General features: G+C 40.6%; 1 protein-coding gene across 1 annotated transcript in view; it reads left to right on the forward strand.

Annotated features, from left to right (window-relative positions):
* The first annotated feature begins 401 nt into the window (after positions 1 to 401).
* LOC141616817 (ubiquinone biosynthesis O-methyltransferase, mitochondrial-like) overlaps positions 402 to 19149 on the forward strand; it is a 45371-nt gene continuing 26623 nt past the window's right edge. The window contains exons 1-6 of the mRNA XM_074433969.1: positions 402 to 719; positions 1949 to 2038; positions 2636 to 2714; positions 3646 to 3723; positions 4385 to 4433; positions 5052 to 5101. Coding sequence (XP_074290070.1) covers positions 472 to 719; positions 1949 to 2038; positions 2636 to 2714; positions 3646 to 3723; positions 4385 to 4433; positions 5052 to 5101 — 594 coding nt within the window. The 5' untranslated portion in view covers positions 402 to 471. The remainder of the gene's footprint in view (positions 720 to 1948; positions 2039 to 2635; positions 2715 to 3645; positions 3724 to 4384; positions 4434 to 5051; positions 5102 to 19149) is intronic.

Below are 19149 nucleotides of genomic sequence, written 5' to 3' on the forward strand. Positions count from 1 at the left end.
CTGTTTCGGACTCGTGTCGTCCATGTGCCGCCCGCCTTAGCCCGGCCCGGATTGCCATCTCTAGTGACAAACCATTAGCACTACTACTCAGACACTCACGACGACCGGTGAGCACCCCTCCACCACAGGCGACAACGACCACCGCCATTACACCGCGAACAACGACTACCACCAACCAGCAACGGTAACCTGCGGCGACGTTTAAGGTAGATATTACGGGTCTGCTAATTTTAGACCCTTCTGGGACTGAGTCGGGTATGGGTCCAAGGTAGATATTACGAGTCTGAGTCAGAATCTGGGTGAACCTGACCCAGACCCGACCCTGTGCCAACCCTACCCCCAACACTTCAACAAAACGTGGATAACATGCGAGCCATGTGGGTATTTATTACTCCGTATATTTCAAGTAACGAAGCTTACAGTTACAATTTCTCAATTTTTACGCAGGAGAAAGCTCAAAACCTTTCGACAATGGTGGTCAGATTTATGTCTCGACTACGCCATTTCCGCACCTCTACCGCGCAATCTCTCCCCTCACTTTCCTCGTCCCTAATTCGCCGCTTTTCTGACGTTTCTAAAATTACGCCGCCTTTATCCGCCGATATTCCGACAGTTTCCGATACTTCTAATACTATCGTTAACAATGGAGCTGGGGTTTCGAGCAAGTCCTCTGTCGACGCCGCTGAACATGCTAAGTTTTCCGCTGTTGCTGAAACCTGGTTAGTTATTGATTATTTTTGCCTAATTTTCTCTACAATTATATTCATCTTATCATTAGTCTTTAATTGTTAGTAGCTATTGTTTGATTTATTCGGTTGTAGTAATATTAGTTGACGAATTGAGAAATATGTTGGTTTGATGTGAGATGAAATGACGATTAGTTGAGGCAGGTGTTTTGTTTGCGATTCAATAGACCAATTTGATTGCAAATAAGAAATAACGATTAGTTATATATATGCGTTGGCCATGATTCAATTTCGACCAATTTGGTTGCGAATAGGTTGAATTACCAGGCATTGCTTGAGACAATTAGCAACTACATAGTATTCCATCCGTCCCAATCATTTATTTACCTTTGATTAACATACTCCTCACAAAGAACAAAAAGATAAACAAATGATTGGGACAGAGGGAGTATATTTTTGGCATTTACTACTGTTCACCACTTCCCGGTTGAAAAATTAGTATTCCTTCAGTCCCAAAAGTATGCTTCTTGTTTAGGTTAGTGACATGTATTACATGTAATGTGGATTTGTGGTAGATATCGGATATAAAGATAGCGCAAAAACTAACTTTATCGAGTGGGTTGTCACTAAAGAGTAGTTAGGAAGCTTTTGAAAACATTTTTGTCTGTCATAGGGTTTGCTCATTGTGGGTGCAAGGAACAATTTTCTGAAGTTTTAAAGTCTGTTGCAGTTTTGTCTGATATTATCTACTCCCTCTATATCTTGATTTCATCTGTAGCGACCATGATACAAGATTTAATGAAAACTATAATAATGCAAGAAATAGCTAGTAGAAATAAAAGGTGACTTACGAGAGAGAGAATTGGAAGATAACAAAGAAATGGACTGAAGATATCAAAGAAAGAAATGGAGGGTGTATTTGTTTAAGCAATGGTAATAGCTAAACCCTCAGTTGGGCGTGATGTTTGATGTTTGGTATCTCGAAATTCAAACACATGAACTGGTTTTTGCATGGGTACGTATTGGGTTGTGATGCTTTCGTTTAACTTATATCATCCAATGTACCTATAATATCTGTGTTACTAATGTATTCCACTCATTTACTCCGTCTTTGTGTATAATGTATGACTGTGTTATCACATTGGTAAATTGGTTTATGTACCTGTCTAATATCGAGGCTGTTTTGCTGCTCTAGCCAATTTATTTTTCCGAAGATTTTATCACCATGAGCTCTTACCATGGTGGTTTTATGTTCTAATTAGGTGGGATGCTGAAGGACCATTCAAACCATTGCATGCTTTAAATCCAACAAGACTTGCTTTCATACGGTCTACGCTTTGCCATCACTTCAGGTTGAAATTTTCATCTTTTACAAGAAATTTTCTTTTTTCCTTTCTTTTGCACTGCCTTCTCCCTGCCCTCATCAATCTTGTAAAACAAGTATGTAGTTTGATAGAAGAGACTATTCTGTGAATTATGGCTTGGGCGAGCCCAGTTGGGTTTAAGTCCACCTTGAATTGCACAAAGTGACAGTTGAATAAGGGCGGTCTTCATGGAACACACAAGATATGAACTTTGAATATTGAATACCTTAACTTATATGAGAGGGACGGCTGAAAGAACGATGTTGTTCCATATCCCTCGAGGTTGACTCTAAATTTTCATTTAGTTACGAAACAGAGTTCGGGTAAAAGGCCCAAATTCGATATATTTTGTAGCCTGCCCAGTTTGCGTCCTCTATTTGATCCTCATTGGCAAACACTACACGTTCTAATGACCATATGATTTAGCAACCCAAAAAACGTTTTGACTATAGTCGGTGTCTTAAGACTCAATAATCGATGCAGCTGCCAGTAGTTTACCCATATATAATTTGTGCTTATGCATTCATAATTTGGAAATGAGTGCTAATGTTCTTAATGTCTTTTTCTTCCGTTTACTTGTTTCAGAAAAGATCTGAACAGCATTAAACCTTTTGAAGGACTGAAATTTGTTGATGTTGGTTGTGGAGGAGGGATATTATCAGAGGTATACTGTTACTCAATACTGCAGTCTAGGGTATCTGCATGTGAAAAGTTTTCCGCGCATTCGCTAAAGAAATGATGATTATGAATTATGCATTCATTTGTTTATCTTTTTTGTTCTTTGTGAGGGGTATTTTAATCAAAGGTAAATAAATGATTAGGACGGAGGAATACTCTATAGTAGCTACTACATAGTGATCCTCCCTAACAATACCCGGTAATTCAACCAATTCGCAGCCAAATTGGTCGAAATTGAATCATGCCCAACACATAAATCGTAACTAATCATCATTTCTTATTTGCAATCAAATTACTACTGAATCGTAAACAAAACACCGGCATCAACTAATCGTCATTTTATCTCACATCAGAGCCTACTTAACTGAGAAGTGGGAGTTAAAGCATTGTTTTTTGTGCCGCAATAATGGGTAACATCGAATTCTTGCTGGTACTGTAACTTAGTGTTGAATATCCTACTAGCAAACATCTCATTACTCTGTTATTCTGAATATCTCAGTGCTATCCTCCTGAAAGGTAAATGAGATGCTCGAGAGTAACTTAAATTTACTGATACATCAGTGCATTTCTGTTGCACTTTTGTTGCATCTGAGACCCTTTTAATTGAGCACATGAGTATACTCGATTGTCGTCTGGTTTGTGATTTAGAGGGGGGTATTGACAATTATGGTGTCATGATCCCATAATGGGTTTTCAAGTACTCAGAAGTACAGTCTTCATTTCCTAATCTTGAGTTTTGTTATCAAAAAGTAATTTTTTTTACATCATCATTCGTAGCCCATCACTGTACTAGTATATTCACACGTGTTTAATCAATATGTATTGTAGTGTTAAACGACTTCTTTTTTAAATCATTTCTTCATGCAATCTTTGCTCTTTGTATAGCCTACACTGCTTAATCTCTCTATCTTATGTAGCCCTTGGCTCGGATGGGAGCTACGGTGACAGGTGTTGATGTGGTGGATAAAAATATCAAAATTGCACGTCTTCATGCTGTAAGTTTACTACTTGATGGTCCTGAAGAGGAGTTTGGGTGACATTAATCCGTTAACTGTTAGCCATGTAACTCTCTTTCTGTGACGATGATTGCTTAGTGTTCAGTTAGTCGTCACTGTTTCTCCTCAAAGAGACAATGTTAAAGAAACAATGTTAAAATGGGGGGCTGAGACAATTGACTCTTTTCTAGGCTTTTATCTCCAACATTTTTACAAGGGATTTTGCATGTCACTGTTTGCCATCAATTTATACGTTTAGGGAGTAAATTAAGTGATGAATTGATGTTTGAACGCAACTAACTGTTAGATGCATGTTGTAGCCGGCATAGTATTAGTTAAGATATTTTGTGTTAGGTCACTATGTTTAATTTAGTCTTAAGAATCGGATCATTTTAATTTTGGACTCATGCACTTGCATAGTTGCATATACAGATTACTCGCTTGAATGATTCACACTTAGATAATTGTTCTATTGCATTTTCAATCTTGGAAGTAATGCTACCTAAACTCTTTAGTTCAATACATGTTTGTAGATATATAATACATGTTTTTATACATCATCATCATCATCATCATCATCGTCATTTTTATAATACATGTTTGTATATATAACACGTTTGCTTGGATACTGTATTGATTTGTTGCAATGTGGTGTTAACAGGAGAGAGATCCACTGACTTCATCCATTGAATATATATGTACTACAGCAGGTATTTTTCGATCTTTGTACTTCAGCTGACTAGTAGCAATTTGGATATGTTAGCTTCATGTCCGTCTTATGTATGTAGTGTTAGTTGTTGGCTTATGTTTGTCCTATGTAAGTAGTGTTGGTTATTTTGTACTTGTATCTTCTTTGGTCCCATTTGGGGCAATTGTTACTGTGACGAATGTGTTATTGAATCTAATGGCCACTCATTGATAGAATCTTAGAAGTTTAAAATATGATCCGTTAATGGATGCTTTCACTGATCGTGAGCATAATTGTTGTTGTGAATGTCCTGAACTGCTCAGAAATGCGATTATGTTTACTTTTTACTTTTCAGGATAAACTTCTCATGGGTTTATTACTTTATGTATCATTTTCAGTGGTTGATGTAATATTATAGGGAAGCACTTCAATCATTCATACTTCTCTAGTTTAAATACTTTCCAGTGAAAATATCTTGTAATGTTCTTGATTGATCACGTACCTGTACTTGCACAAAGTTCCTAGTTGTCAGAAAGACTGATCTACTTTAGTCTATTCACTACATATTACTTAAATTCTTTTTAGCTTCATTGATCATCGATATCTAGTTATGTAACATCACAAAAGTTTTATATGACAGAAAAACTGGTGGAAGAACATAGAGTATTTGATGCGGTGATTGCTTTGGAGGTATGCTAGCTTTGTGAGCTTGTCCTCGATCACTTTTTGATAGCATTGTATTGTGTCGGTCTAAAAGGGTGATTTTATCACCCTCGTGTCTTTTAATATGGGTCTTTTGGTACACTTTTCCTAACAATTGGCAATTGGTTATATGGTGGTAACTTGTGCATTTTTACTCGGTTGAGCACTCAATCCTTATGCATGGGACCCGAGCGGCAATAGAGCACCTTTCAAAGGTCAAGACAAGGCACAAGAGGATCACTTGTAACCCGGAAACCAGTTGGGAGAAGTAGGAATGAAGACTAGAAGAAATGAAGGCAATTGAAGAGGTCTAACTCGTGGAAAATAGAGGTCCAGAATTACGAGCCTGTGCGCAGCCTGCGCAAACAGGGTGCGCAGGTGCGCAAAATTGCGCAGGCATGAACAATGCTTGCGCAGCCTGCGCAGCTCTGCTTTACGGGTTTTTCTAATCTCCTTTGTGGGCTTCTTAAGTGGAAATCTTTCTAGGTTTTCGTGAAGGCCTATAAATACCCGAGAGTTTGAAGACCTAAAACATTCACCTACCATCATATCATCTCATCTAATCTCATTCTTAAGGGTTTAAGCTTGTAGTAATTTAGAAGAATATTTTGATGCAAAGTTGTAATCTTTCTTTATTTCTTTGGGTTTTGAAGACTATGGAAGGCTAAATCCTTCCCTTCTTGGTGTAATTCATCCAAAGTCTCCAACTTTGGTATTGTAAGACTCTTTTAATCTCCTCTTATTTATCTAATGATCTTTCCTTATGCTTAATTCCTATGTTGAGTAGATAAATGTTAGAATTGATCACTCTTGCATCTTGTTTACCCAATTAGTGCAAATTCTAGAGAAATGGTTTAATCTATCTAGGATTGTTTGGAGCAAGCTTGTTGTATGTTGATTTGGTTTAAAGGATTCATGCAATAAGTAGGAAATTTCATGTCTTTTCTCATTTGTATGGTTTAATCTTGTGAGAATTGATCCTAGCTTCTTGTCTTGGCATATCTTTAGTGCTCATGCTTAACTTGCACTCATGGTTTAATGAATTGTTGGTTAAACTTGAAGAATATACATAGATGGTTTAATTTGTGTATGTTATCATCTTGACTTGAAAGTATTGGGTAGAAATTAAGAGGAGAGTTGTTAAAGAGTTAAACTTTACCATTGTTGGTTATAAAGGAAGAATTGCACCAAGTTTCTTTTAATTATCAATCATCTCACTCACCAAGTGTTTGTTGTATTGCTTGTTAGACCAAGATTGCAAATTTGACTTTGTTCCATGTTACCAATCAACTCAAAAACCCCCCTTTTCATGTCTCTCTATTTGTTTGCATCATGTGAATAACCATTGTTTGTCTATAGCTTTGTCATTAGTAGTCAATAGTTTACATTTTAAGTTTTTAGCTTAAAAGACTTCTCTCTTGGGACCGACCCTTACTTGCACTATATTACTTTATCATTTAGAGTAGTCTAGAGTATTTTTTGGCTTATAAATTGTTAATTTGGTAGGTTAATTCTAGCTTTTTACGACACCTAGTTTTGTGCTTATCAAATTTTAAGGCGTCGTTCTTAGGGAAGGGCAACATAGCTAAAGGCTTTATTGTTAAATTGCATGTTAGTTTTTATTTCTCTTCTCTTTGTTTTGGGCAAGTAAGTGGAAGTTCTAACTTGTGTGTGTAGTGCGAAGGTTTATGTTTAGTTCTCCACAACACGGTGAATCAACCCCCGTGGAAGAGGACGCTTTTGGAGCATATTCGTGGTTATTTACTAATCCTTGGTACCAAAGAGCACAAAGAGAACATAGAGTAGAAGAAGCACCTTTAGAAGAACCTTTAGAAGAACCTATTGAAGTCAATCCGATTGAAGTAGAGTATCCCCCTATGGCGAATGACACAAGAACCATCCGGGAGATACGAGCAAGGAATTATGATGAGCAACCCTTGTGTATCACCTATCCCCTCTAGAGCCAATGCAAATTTCGAACTCAAAGGCTTCTTTATATAACTTGCCTAAGTTCCATGGCCATGCGGGGAATGACCCAAACCGTCACCTTTCGGAATTTCACATGATGTGTGAAGGTGCTATTCTGAATGGGGTGACGGAGGATCAATTCAAATTACGGGCTTTTCCCTTCTCTTTGTTGGATTCGGCCAAAGATTGGCTCTTCTATCTTGATGCGGGATCTATAACAACTTGGAAGGAAATGAAGGCGGCTTTTCTTGATAAGTACTACCCCGATGCCCGTCACAACCGTGCCAAGAAGGCCATTACTACCATAGAACAAGACCTCAATGGTGAAACCATGTATGAGTATTGGGAGAGGTTCAAAAAGTTGGTAGCTCAATGCCCTTACCACGGGTTGAGCGATGGTGATCTTCTTGTGAACTTCTATGAAGGGCTAAGCCAAGATGATCAAAGAATGGTCAATTCCGCTACCGGAGGAGGGTTGGAAAATTTTTCCATAGTGGATGCCAAAGAAATCATTGAGAGACTTGCTTCTACTACGAGGAATTATGGAAGAACTCAAAGGGGAACAAGGAATACTTCTTCAATGGGAACCTCTTCTTCTTCATCCAATCAAAACCTTGAGCAAAGTGTGAATGATTTGACTCACTTAGTGAAGAATATGATAGTGAACAATCCAAACAAGGATGGGGGAAGGGGGAATAAAGTGGAATGCAACTATTGTCAAGGTCCTCATTTAGAGGAAAATTGTCCCATCATGATTGAAGAAGGAATTGGAGTGGAGAACGTAAGTGCAATGGGGTATGGGAATTACAATGCTAGGAATCCTTCCGGAGGAGGATACTACAATTATGACCCTAGTGGCAACAATTACAATATTGGGAGTAGAGACAATCCTAGACTTGTTTGGGGTGGTGACACCTCAAAGAGTTTTGTGAATGGTCAATTCAACCACTTGAGGGACCAAAATTCCCGACAAGGTCAAGGCTCAAACTCTCAAGGAAATAGGAATGAGAATTTCAACAACCAAGGTAGAAACCAAAGCCAAGGTCAATCATCCCAATTTGGCAATCAAGGTAACAACAATTCTCAAAAGGAACCAAGTGTTCAAGACTTGCTTAAAAACATTTTGCAAGAGCAAGTCAAAACAAACAAGAGGCTTGACAAGATTGATGCCGATAAGAATGTTAGTGATGCCAAGGTTGCCAACCTAGAAGTCCAACTTGGCCAAATTGCCCAAGAACTTGCCAAGAAAAATCAAAGGACCTCAACTTCTATTCCCTCCACTACATTTCCTCCTAGAGAGAATGCTAATGCTATGACATTGAGAAAGGGGAGAACTTTAGAATCCCCTCCAAAGAAGAAGAGAAGGGGCAAGTCACAAGAAAGAGTTATTGAGGTTGAAGATCAAATTGAAGAAGAACTTCTGGTTAAACAAGGGAAAGGATCATCTTCAAAAGCTAATGAGGAAAAAGAGAGGAGTCCTTTGAGCATTGGCAAAGGAAAGGAAAGAAGCACCGACACAACGGATTCACTCCAAGAGATTGAAAAGGAATATGAACCGGAGGTACCATTTCCTAGTGCCCTCACAAGTCCCAAGAAGTTTGATAAAGACACCGATCTTTATGAGACTTTTAGGAAATGTGAGGTCAATATCCCTCTTTTTACTATCATTAACACTGTTCCTAGGTATGCAAAGTTCCTCAAAGAACTTTGCACCCCTAAACGGAAGCCAAGGAAAGGAGTAGAAAGAGTCACGGTTAGTAGGCATGTCTCGGCCATTTTCAAACAAAATCTTCCCAAAAAGTGCGATGATTCGGGCATGCTAACTATACCGTGCTCAATTGGAGGCAAAGATTTTGCTAGAGCTATGCTAGACTCGGGGTCCTCTATTAATGTCATGCCTTATTCCATTTATGAGACCTTAGAATTGCCTCCCTTGTCTAGGACTAATGTTGTGATCCAATTGGCGGACCGTTCCACAATTCACCCCAAGGGCCTTGTAGAGGATGTGTTGGTAGAAGTTGATAAATTCATGTTTAGGCCGATTTTTATGTTTTGGATATGGAACCAGGACTCTAAGGCTACACCCTTTTGCTAGGGAGGCCTTTCATGAGAACCTCTAAAACCAAGCTTGACATGTATGATGGAACTTTGACCATGGAATTTGAAGGGAAAGTTTTTAAATATAATGTGTATGAGACGATGAAAAAGACCGATGATTTGAGTTGTTGCTACTTTCTTGACAAAATTGAACATTTGGCAAATCGAGTTTACCAAATTAGTCATAGGGACCCACTTGAGGTGGCCCTCACTAACAATGTCGAGAAGGAAGGTTTGCGGTTTTTGTTGTCTCATGATGTGCAGGAAAGTATAGAAGCATTGGAAAAGGAAGAACCACTAGAAGAATCAAAGGAAGAAAAAGAAGTGAAAGAAATTGAAGAGGAAATGTCGAGCCCATGCGCAGCCTGCGCAATCCTGCGCAGCCTGCGCAGCCCCTATGCGCAGCCTGCGCAATTCCCAGCTCATCCGAATCATGTTTTTCTTCCTACTCTTATGACAACCCGTCCCATTTTCTGTCCTTAGAGGCCTCCCTTGAAAGGCCCCTTCCATCCATCATTAAGCCACCCACCCCCAATCTCAAACCACTCCCCGACCATTTGAAATATGTCTTTCTTGGGGCAAATAACACTCTACCCCTCATAATTTCAAACCAACTTGAGGGTGATCAAGAGAGGAGATTGGTGGATGTTTTGCATAAGTACAAAGAAGCATTTGGATGGAGCATCGCGGATATCAAGGGGATAAGCCCAAGCACTTGCATGCACAAAATTCGATTGGAAAAGGATGCAAAACCCGTCCCAAGAACCACAACGGAGGCTTTATCCACCTATGATGGAAGTTGTCAAGGAAGAAGTTATCAAACTTCTCCAAATGGGTATTATCTTTCCAATTAGTGACTCCCAATGGGTAAGTCCTACTCAAGTTGTGCCAAAGAAGGGAGGGGTGACGGTAGTCAAAAACACTCAAGGGGCATTGATCTCCATCCGTTTACAAACGGGATGGAGGGTGTGTATTGATTATCGCCGCCTCAACCAAGTCACTTGGAAGGACCATTTCCCCCTACCCTTTCTAGATCAAATGCTAGAGAGGTTAGGTGGGAAAGAGTACTATTGTTTTTTGGATGGGTATTCCGGGTATTTTCAAATCCCCATTCACCCGGAGGATCAATCCAAAACAACCTTCACTTGCCCATTTGGTACTTATGCTTACCGCCGCATGCCCTTTGGATTGTGCAATGCCCCCGGCACTTTCCAACGATGCATGATGAGCATTTTCTCGAACTATGTGGAGCGCATTTTGGAAGTCTTCATGGATGACTTCACCATCCATGGGGACTCATTTGACTCGTGTCTAGACCATCTCGCTATGGTCCTATCACGGTGCATAGACTCTCACCTCGTTTTAAATTCTGAAAAGTGTCACTTATTGGTGAGTAGCGGAATCGTGTTAGGACACATAGTGTCGAAAAGAGGGATTGAGGTGGATATAGCAAAGGTGGATGTGATTAAAACCTTACCGTATCCATCTAATACTCGAGACGTGAGGTCGTTCTTAGGACACGCGGGTTTTTATCGAAGGTTTATTAAGGATTTCTCCAAAATAGCTAACCCCTTGTGCAAACTTTTGCACAAGGATGTGGAGTTCGTGTTTGATGATCATTGTAGGGAAGCATTTGACTTGTTGAAGGAGAGACTTATATCGGCCCCAATCATTCAAGCACCCAAGTGGGATCGGCCTTTTGAGATCATGACCGATGCAAGCGATTTTGCCATTGGAGCCGTATTGGGACAAAAAGATGACAAAGCTTCATATGTGATCCAATATGCTTCTTCACTCTTGAATGATGCTCAACGGAACTACACCGTCACGGAAAAGGAATTTTTAGCAGTGGTGTATGCCATTGAAAAATTCCGGGCTTATCTCTTGGGTGCAAAGGTCATCATCTATACCGATCACAATTCTATAAGGCAACTTGTAGACAAGAAAGACACCAAGGCAAGGCTCATGAGATGGGTGCTTTTGTTGAGCGAGTTTGACATAGAGATCAAGGACAAGCAAGAGAGTGCTAATGTGGTGGCCGACCATTTGAGTAGGCTTCACATCAATGAAGATCTCGTGAAGACTATGGGAGTAGTTGACGGTAGCTTACCACATGAATCTCTTTATTCCATGAAGGCCGTTGAGCCTTGGTATGCCAACCTTGTCAATTACATGGTCACCAAGAAGTTTCCCACCTCACTTTCATCTAGTCAAAGGAACAAGATCAAGTCCGATTCTAGATTCTATATATGGGATGAGCCATATTTATGGAAAATGTGCCAAGACCAAGTCATCCGACGTTGTGTACCGAATGTAGAAATCCCATCCATCCTAAAGCATTGCCATGAGTACGCTTGTGGGGGTCACTTTGGGCCTCATAGAACGTCACGTAAAATCCTTGAGTGCGGGTTCTATTGGCCCAAGTTGTTTAAAGATGCTCATATTTTCATTACTACTTGTGATAGATGCCAACGTTTTGGCAACATATCACGTAGGAACGAAATGCCCCAACAACCGATGCTTTACTTGGAAATTTTTGATGTTTGGGGAATAGACTTCATGGGGCCATTCCCTAATTCCTATGGATACATCTACATCCTCTTGGCGGTCGATTACGTGTCTAAGTGGGTGGAAGCCATTCCCACGAAATGTGATGATGCAAAGACGGTGCAAGCATTTGTCAAAAGCAATATATTTTCAAGGTTCGGCTTCCCAAAAGCCATTGTGAGTGATAGAGGGACTCATTTTTGCAACAAGGTGATCTCAACCTTGCTTCAAAAATATGGTGTGCTTCATAAAGTTTCTACGGCATATCACCCCCAAACAAATGGCCAAGCGGAAGTCTCTCTAGGGAGGTTAAACACATCTTGGAAAGAACGGTCAATCCCGACCGAAAGGATTGGAGCAAGAGGCTTGAAGATGCTCTTTGGGCTTATAGAACGGCTTATAAGACCCCAATCGACATGTCCCCATATAGGCTAATTTATGGGAAGGGATGCCACCTTCCCGTAGAAGTGGAGCACAAAGCCTATTGGGTGATCAAAGCTTTTAATCAAAATGTCGATGAGGCGGGATTGCACCGGAAGCTTCAAATCCAAGAATTGGAAGAGCTTACGCACAATGCCTATGACAATGCTAGCATCTACAAGGAAAAGGCTCGGTCTTGGCATGACAAGATGGTCACAAGAAGGGTTTTCAAAGAGGGAGAAGATGTGTTGGTTTTTCAAAGTCGCCTCAAGAATTTTCCCGGCAAGCTAAGGTCAAAGTGGTATGGACCTTACAAAGTCAAGAAGGTCTTTCCACACGGAGTGGTGGAGGTGGAAGACCCGACCTCGGGAAAAGTGATAAAGGTAAATGGGCAAAGGTTGAAGAATTACTACAAAGGAATCGAGCTACAAGGCGAAGAGGATCTTCTTTTAGAAGATCCAATTTACAAAGATTGATTCTCCAACATTGACTAAGTCGAGCCATCGACGTTAAATAACGGCAAATTTGTAAATATTCTATCCCAATTTAATTGCTTTCCTAGCCTAGTTTAAATTCCGCAATTTAATTCCGCAATTTCATTTAAATTCATTCCATTTGCATTTGACATGTAAAAAGGCACTTGAGGTTTGTTAAGTGATGTAGTGATTTGCAAGAACCCTCTTGGAAGGCGTGCCCAAGAGGAGATGAGAGTCGGGTTTAATAGAAAAAATGATTGGAAGAAGCTTTGAAGAAGAGATCAAGGGTAAAAGAAGAAAAAAATGAGCTAAATTTGAGTTTTCACAATTAAAAGAGCTGAACACGAAAAGCTGAAGGTATGCGCGACAAGATAGGGCTACAAGCAGTGCGCAATTTTGCGCATGCATGAACAGTGATTGCGCAGCCTTCGCATGTCTGTAATCTCGGTTCTTTATCCTTTCTTATCCCGTGTTCAACCCTCATTTCTTACCAAAGTGTTTTCGACAAAACCCGAACATTCATCCTCTCATTCACTCCAAATCCAACCAAATCACTCCATATCAACAACAAACCTACATCTCATCACCAATTTCTTCACCAAATTCGTCCTTGGAATCAAAAACACCATCCAACCTCCCATTTTTCGACAAAAATCCCCAATTTCCCAAACCCTAGAATTTTTAGGGTTGATTTGAAGCTTGTTCAAGTGGATTTTCGGGTTATAAAGGGGTTTTTATGCAACATTCTTCAGTATTCAAGCGAGATTGAGGATTTCAGGGAAGGTATAACAACTTTCTTCACTTTCTTTATCTTCAATTTATTCAATTCGATTTCCCTTGTGTAGTTGAGTTGGATTCTTGCTTGTACTTGTTATTTGGGGATTGTTGGCAATCATTTTCTGTTAGGGAAGGCAAATATTCAACAAAATTACCTTAGCTACACAAGATTGTGCTAGTGCACACAAGGTGTTTGTTGAATTGCCCCTTAGAAAAAATTTCAGATTTTTGGTTGTTTTTAAGTGGTTGTTTTTACAATTTTAAAAGAGAACAAGATGGTTTTTGGTCTTGGCAAAGGGAAGTCTAAGAAGAAGGGTGAATCCTCAAACCAACCTCCACCCAATGCACCACCCAAACCTTTTAAGGGGGATGAAGGGTTACCAAACAACCTTAAGACTTACTTTAAGTTCCTTGAGAGTAAGCCCCTACCGATTTCCAAATTCCTTCACCCGGAAACCTTGAGGGATTTGGGTATCTTTGACCACACCCTTGCCTTCCTCACCAAGGTGGGGTTAGAGAGGTACATTAACCTTCAACCTCGTACATACCCCGCCTACACCTTAGAATTCCTCTCAACCATCCAACTCACGGGGGAAAGAGGGAATGAGCGGGTGAGCTTTAGGTTGAACAAAACTTGGCATACCATAACCCTTGAGAGGGTGAGGGAAATTTTGAGAATCACCAAACCACCCTCCTCCTTAAACCTACCGGGTACGGCCTTGGACGATACTTGGTTTCCCCTCACGAGGAAAACACCTCGGACAAACAATGACAAGATCTCCTCAATCACAAACCCCCCCATCCGGATTCTTACACGGTTGATTTCATGCTTTTTCTTTACGATGGGGGAACCTACCAAACTCAATGATGGGGTCCGTGAGTGTATGTGGGCGATGTTGCCCGAGGGAGAGGGGGTGCCGGATTGGGCAAGGCTTTTTGTGGTCGGTGCATCTAAGCAACGTGAGAAGAAGGGTAGCATCAATTGTGGAGGTTTGGTCACCCTTTTTGTGGCTAGTTTGGTTGGGGATATTCCGGAAGAACAACCTCAAGTGTGGGGGAATCACCTTTACAATGAAGCGGGGTTGGTAGAGACTCACATGATTCTTCCATTGGATACGGTTCCATGGAGTTGTCATTGGTTGGGGGAGGGGGGTGTACAATACATGAAATTACCTTTGAATGGCCCCCTCCCGAGTGGACCGCGAGCCCGGGACTTCTTTTGTCCCGCCGAGGCCAATCTCCCCAACTCACCCCCACCAAAAATGAGGAAGAGGAGAGCCGTTGAATTTTCCCGTGATCCCCAACAAGAAGAAGAAAGAGAGATTGAGATAATTGAGGGGGGCTTCCATGAGACCCCACACATTCCTTCATCCTCCCAACCGCCTCAAGACACTCCTATGTTTGAGGCCGGGGGTTCCTCAAGTCCACCTTTACCACCATGGCAACACCAAATGTTTAAGTACTTTGAGGAAACCCGGGGGACGTTGGAAGCAATTAGTGGGAGGGTTGAGAGCTCCCATTCTTGGCAACAACAACAAGCGCCAAGATTGGAGAGTTTTGATCAATTTCGAAAATCTTTTGAAGAACATAAAAGGTTAGGAGATGAGGCCGAATTGGCCCAAAGGAAAATTCTTGAAGAGATTGCCAAGAGGCAAGAGGAGTCTCTTGCATGGCAACAACAAAGTGCCAAGGCTTGGGCGGAAAATCAAGCCATGTGGCAAGAGCAAAAAAAGTGGCGTGAAGAAGTGAGTCAACAATTTGGGATGCAAAACGAAAGGCACCACCAATACCTTGAGGACTCTTACTATGACGCTCGAACCCATGAAGACTCCTTTGGCCTTATTCAAGGTCTTTTCGGCATGACTCTTCATCAAAATGAACCAACCTATCACCCCACCATCAATGAAGCTCAAGTCAATACGGCCTACATAAGGGCCCAACAAGAAAGAGAAAGAAGAGAAAGAAGAAGAATGAACCAGGGGCATAGAGCAAGGCGAAGGCTCGGGCCCCTCCAACTAAAAGTTTGAAGAAGTTGGCACTCCCTCACATTGAGGACAATATGAGATTTAAGTGTGGGGGAGTGAGAAATTGTAACATATGTAAATTGTCTTTCAAGTTAATGCAAATGCAAATGCAAATGATAAAAAAAAAAAAAAAAAAAAAAAAAAAAAAAAAAAAAATTCCGGCTAGGTGAAAACCCACAAGGGTGGGCACCTAGGCAAGATTGGAAAAGGTGGCCGAGGACGGAATGAAAACCCGAAAGGGCATTCCGGGCAAAATGAAGAATCGAGTTGCGAGCCACCGATGAGAGGAAAGGAAAAAGCTAAGGTGAAAACCCGAAAGGGCACCTTGGGGAAATGAGGGATTTTCAAACAAAAAAAAAAAAAATCGAAAAATTGAAAAATGCAACACCAAAAAGATGGAGGGACAAGAAGGGAGTGATAAGGATGGTCTTGGAAGGAGGCTAGCTTTAGGATTTAATTTCTTTTTGTGTCACAAAATTTTACTTCAAACTGGTGGTTTTTCATGTTGGCTAGTAAGTTGTTGATCTTTGTTGGTGTTTGGCCAACTTAGTAGCATGACTTGCTTTGCTTGGAGTGATAAGGGGGTGATATAAGGGGAAGATGAATGAGTTGGAGGATTGTTTAGGTCACTTTGCTATTGCCTTGGGATAAGGCAAGAGTGACCACTTCTACTTTGGTGATATAAGAAGGGTGGAGTTGCGTGATGAGTCGGCGTTGGTAGTGTGTCATGTCCATGTTTGAGGGAGAAATAAGGCGGGGGAGTGAGTGAAGAGTGGTGTCAAATTTGAGTCAAGTTCTTTTTCTTTTTAATTGGTGGTTGTGTTTTGAGGGAGGTATAAGAAGGAAGAGGAAAGGGAAGAGAGATCATTCGCTCCTACACCCTCTTGTAGACTTTACGGATTTGCTTGTTAGGGTTTTGCTCGGGACTAGCAAAAGTCTAAGTGTGGGGGAGTTTGATAGCATTGTATTGTGTCGGTCTAAGAGGGTGATTTTATCACCCTCGCGTCTTTTAATATGGGTCTTTTGGTACACTTTTCCTAACAATTGGCAATTGGTTATATGGTGGTAACTTGTGCATTTTTACTCGGTTGAGCACTCAATCCTTATGCATGGGACCCGAGCGGCAATAGAGCACCTTTCAAAGGTCAAGACAAGGCACAAGAGGATCACTTGTAACCCGGAAACCAGTTGGGAGAAGTAGGAACGAAGACTAGAAGAAATGAAGGCAATTGAAGAGGTCTAGCTCGTGGAAAATAGAGGTCCAGAATTACGAGCCTGTGCGCAGCCTGCGCAAACAGGGTGCGCAGGTGCGCAAAATTGCGCAGGCATGAACAATGCTTGCGCAGCCTGCGCAGCTCTGCTTTACGGGTTTTTCTAATCTCCTTTGTGGGCTTCTTAAGTGGAAATCTTTCTAGGTTTTCGTGAAGGCCTATAAATACCCGAGAGTTTGAAGACCTAAAACATTCACCTACCATCATATCATCTCATCTAATCTCATTCTTAAGGGTTTAAGCTTGTAGTAATTTAGAAGAATATTTTGATGCAAAGTTGTAATCTTTCTTTATTTCTTTGGGTTTTGAAGACTATGGAAGGCTAAATCCTTCCCTTCTTGGTGTAATTCATCCAAAGTCTCCAACTTTGGTATTGTAAGACTCTTTTAATCTCCTCTTATTTATCTAATGATCTTTCCTTATGCTTAATTCCTATGTTGAGTAGATAAATGTTAGAATTGATCACTCTTGCATCTTGTTTACCCAATTAGTGCAAATTCTAGAGAAATGGTTTAATCTATCTAGGATTGTTTGGAGCAAGCTTGTTGTATGTTGATTTGGTTTAAAGGATTCATGCAATAAGTAGGAAATTTCATGTCTTTTCTCATTTGTATGGTTTAATCTTGTGAGAATTGATCCTAGCTTCTTGTCTTGGCATATCTTTAGTGCTCATGCTTAACTTGCACTCATGGTTTAATGAATTGTTGGTTAAACTTGAAGAATATACATAGATGGTTTAATTTGTGTATGTTATCATCTTGACTTGAAAGTATTGGGTAGAAATTAAGAGGAGAGTTGTTAAAGAGTTAAACTTTACCATTGTTGGTTATAAAGGAAGAATTGCACCAAGTTTCTTTTAATTATTGAATCATCTCACTCACCAAGTGTTTGTTGTATTGCTTGTTAGACCAAGATTGCAAATTTGACTTTGTTCCATGTTACCAATCAACTCAAAAACCCCCCTTTTCATGTCTCTCTATTGTTTGCCATTGTGAATAACCATTGTTTGTCTATAGCTTTGTCATTAGTAGTCAATAGTTTACATTTTAAGTTTTTAGCTTAAAAGACCTTCTCTTGGGACCGACCCTTACTTGCACTATATTACTTTATCATTTAGAGTAGTCTAGAGTATTTTTTGGCTTATAAATTGTTAATTTGGTAGGTTAATTCTAGCTTTTTACGACACCTAGTTTTGTGCTTATCAAATTTTGGCGTCGTTGCCGGGGAAGGGCAACATAGCTAAAGGCTTTATTGTTAAATTGCATGTTAGTTTTTATTTCTCTTCTCTTTGTTTTGGGCAAGTAAGTGGAAGTTCTAACTTGTGTGTGTAGTGCGAAGGTTTATGTTTAGTTCTCCACAACACGGTGAATCAACCCCCGTGGAAGAGGACGCTTTTGGAGCATATTCGTGGTTATTTACTAATCCTTGGTACCAAAGAGCACAAAGAGAACATAGAGTAGAAGAAGCACCTTTAGAAGAACCTTTAGAAGAACCTATTGAAGTCAATCCGATTGAAGTAGAGTATCCCCCTATGGCGAATGACACAAGAACCATCCGGGAGATACGAGCAAGGAATTATGATGAGCAACCCTTGTGTATCACCTATCCCCCTCTAGGAGCCAATGCAAATTTCGAACTCAAAGGCTTCTTTATATAACTTGCCTAAGTTCCATGGCCATGCGGGGAATGACCCAAACCGTCACCTTTCGGAATTTCACATGATGTGTGAAGGTGCTATTCTGAATGGGGTGACGGAGGATCAATTCAAATTACGGGCTTTTCCCTTCTCTTTGTTGGATTCGGCCAAAGATTGGCTCTTCTATCTTGATGCGGGATCTATAACAACTTGGAAGGAAATGAAGGCGGCTTTTCTTGATAAGTACTACCCCGATGCCCGTCACAACCGTGCCAAGAAGGCCATTACTACCATAGAACATGACCTCAATGGTGAAACCATGTATGAGTATTGGGAGAGGTTCAAAAAGTTGGTAGCTCAATGCCCTTACCACGGGTTGAGCGATGGCGATCTTCTTGTGAACTTCTATGAAGGGCTAAGCCAAGATGATCAAAGAATGGTCAATTAAAGCTGGGAGGAGGGTTGGAAAATTTTTCCATAGTGGATGCCAAAGAAATCATTGAGAGACTTGCTTCTACTACGAGGAATTATGGAAGAACTCAAAGGGGAACAAGGAATACTTCTTCAATGGGAACCTCTTCTTCTTCATCCAATCAAAACCTTGAGCAAAGTGTGAATGATTTGACTCACTTAGTGAAGAATATGATAGTGAACAATCCAAACAAGGATGGGGGAAGGGGGAATAAAGTGGAATGCAACTATTGTCAAGGTCCTCATTTAGAGGAAAATTGTCCCATCATGATTGAAGAAGGAATTGGAGTGGAGAACGTAAGTGCAATGGGGTATGGGAATTACAATGCTAGGAATCCTTTGGGAGGAG

The sequence above is a fragment of the Silene latifolia genome, chromosome X (assembly GCF_048544455.1).
Source record: "Silene latifolia isolate original U9 population chromosome X, ASM4854445v1, whole genome shotgun sequence".
Taxonomy (NCBI): domain Eukaryota; kingdom Viridiplantae; phylum Streptophyta; class Magnoliopsida; order Caryophyllales; family Caryophyllaceae; genus Silene; species Silene latifolia.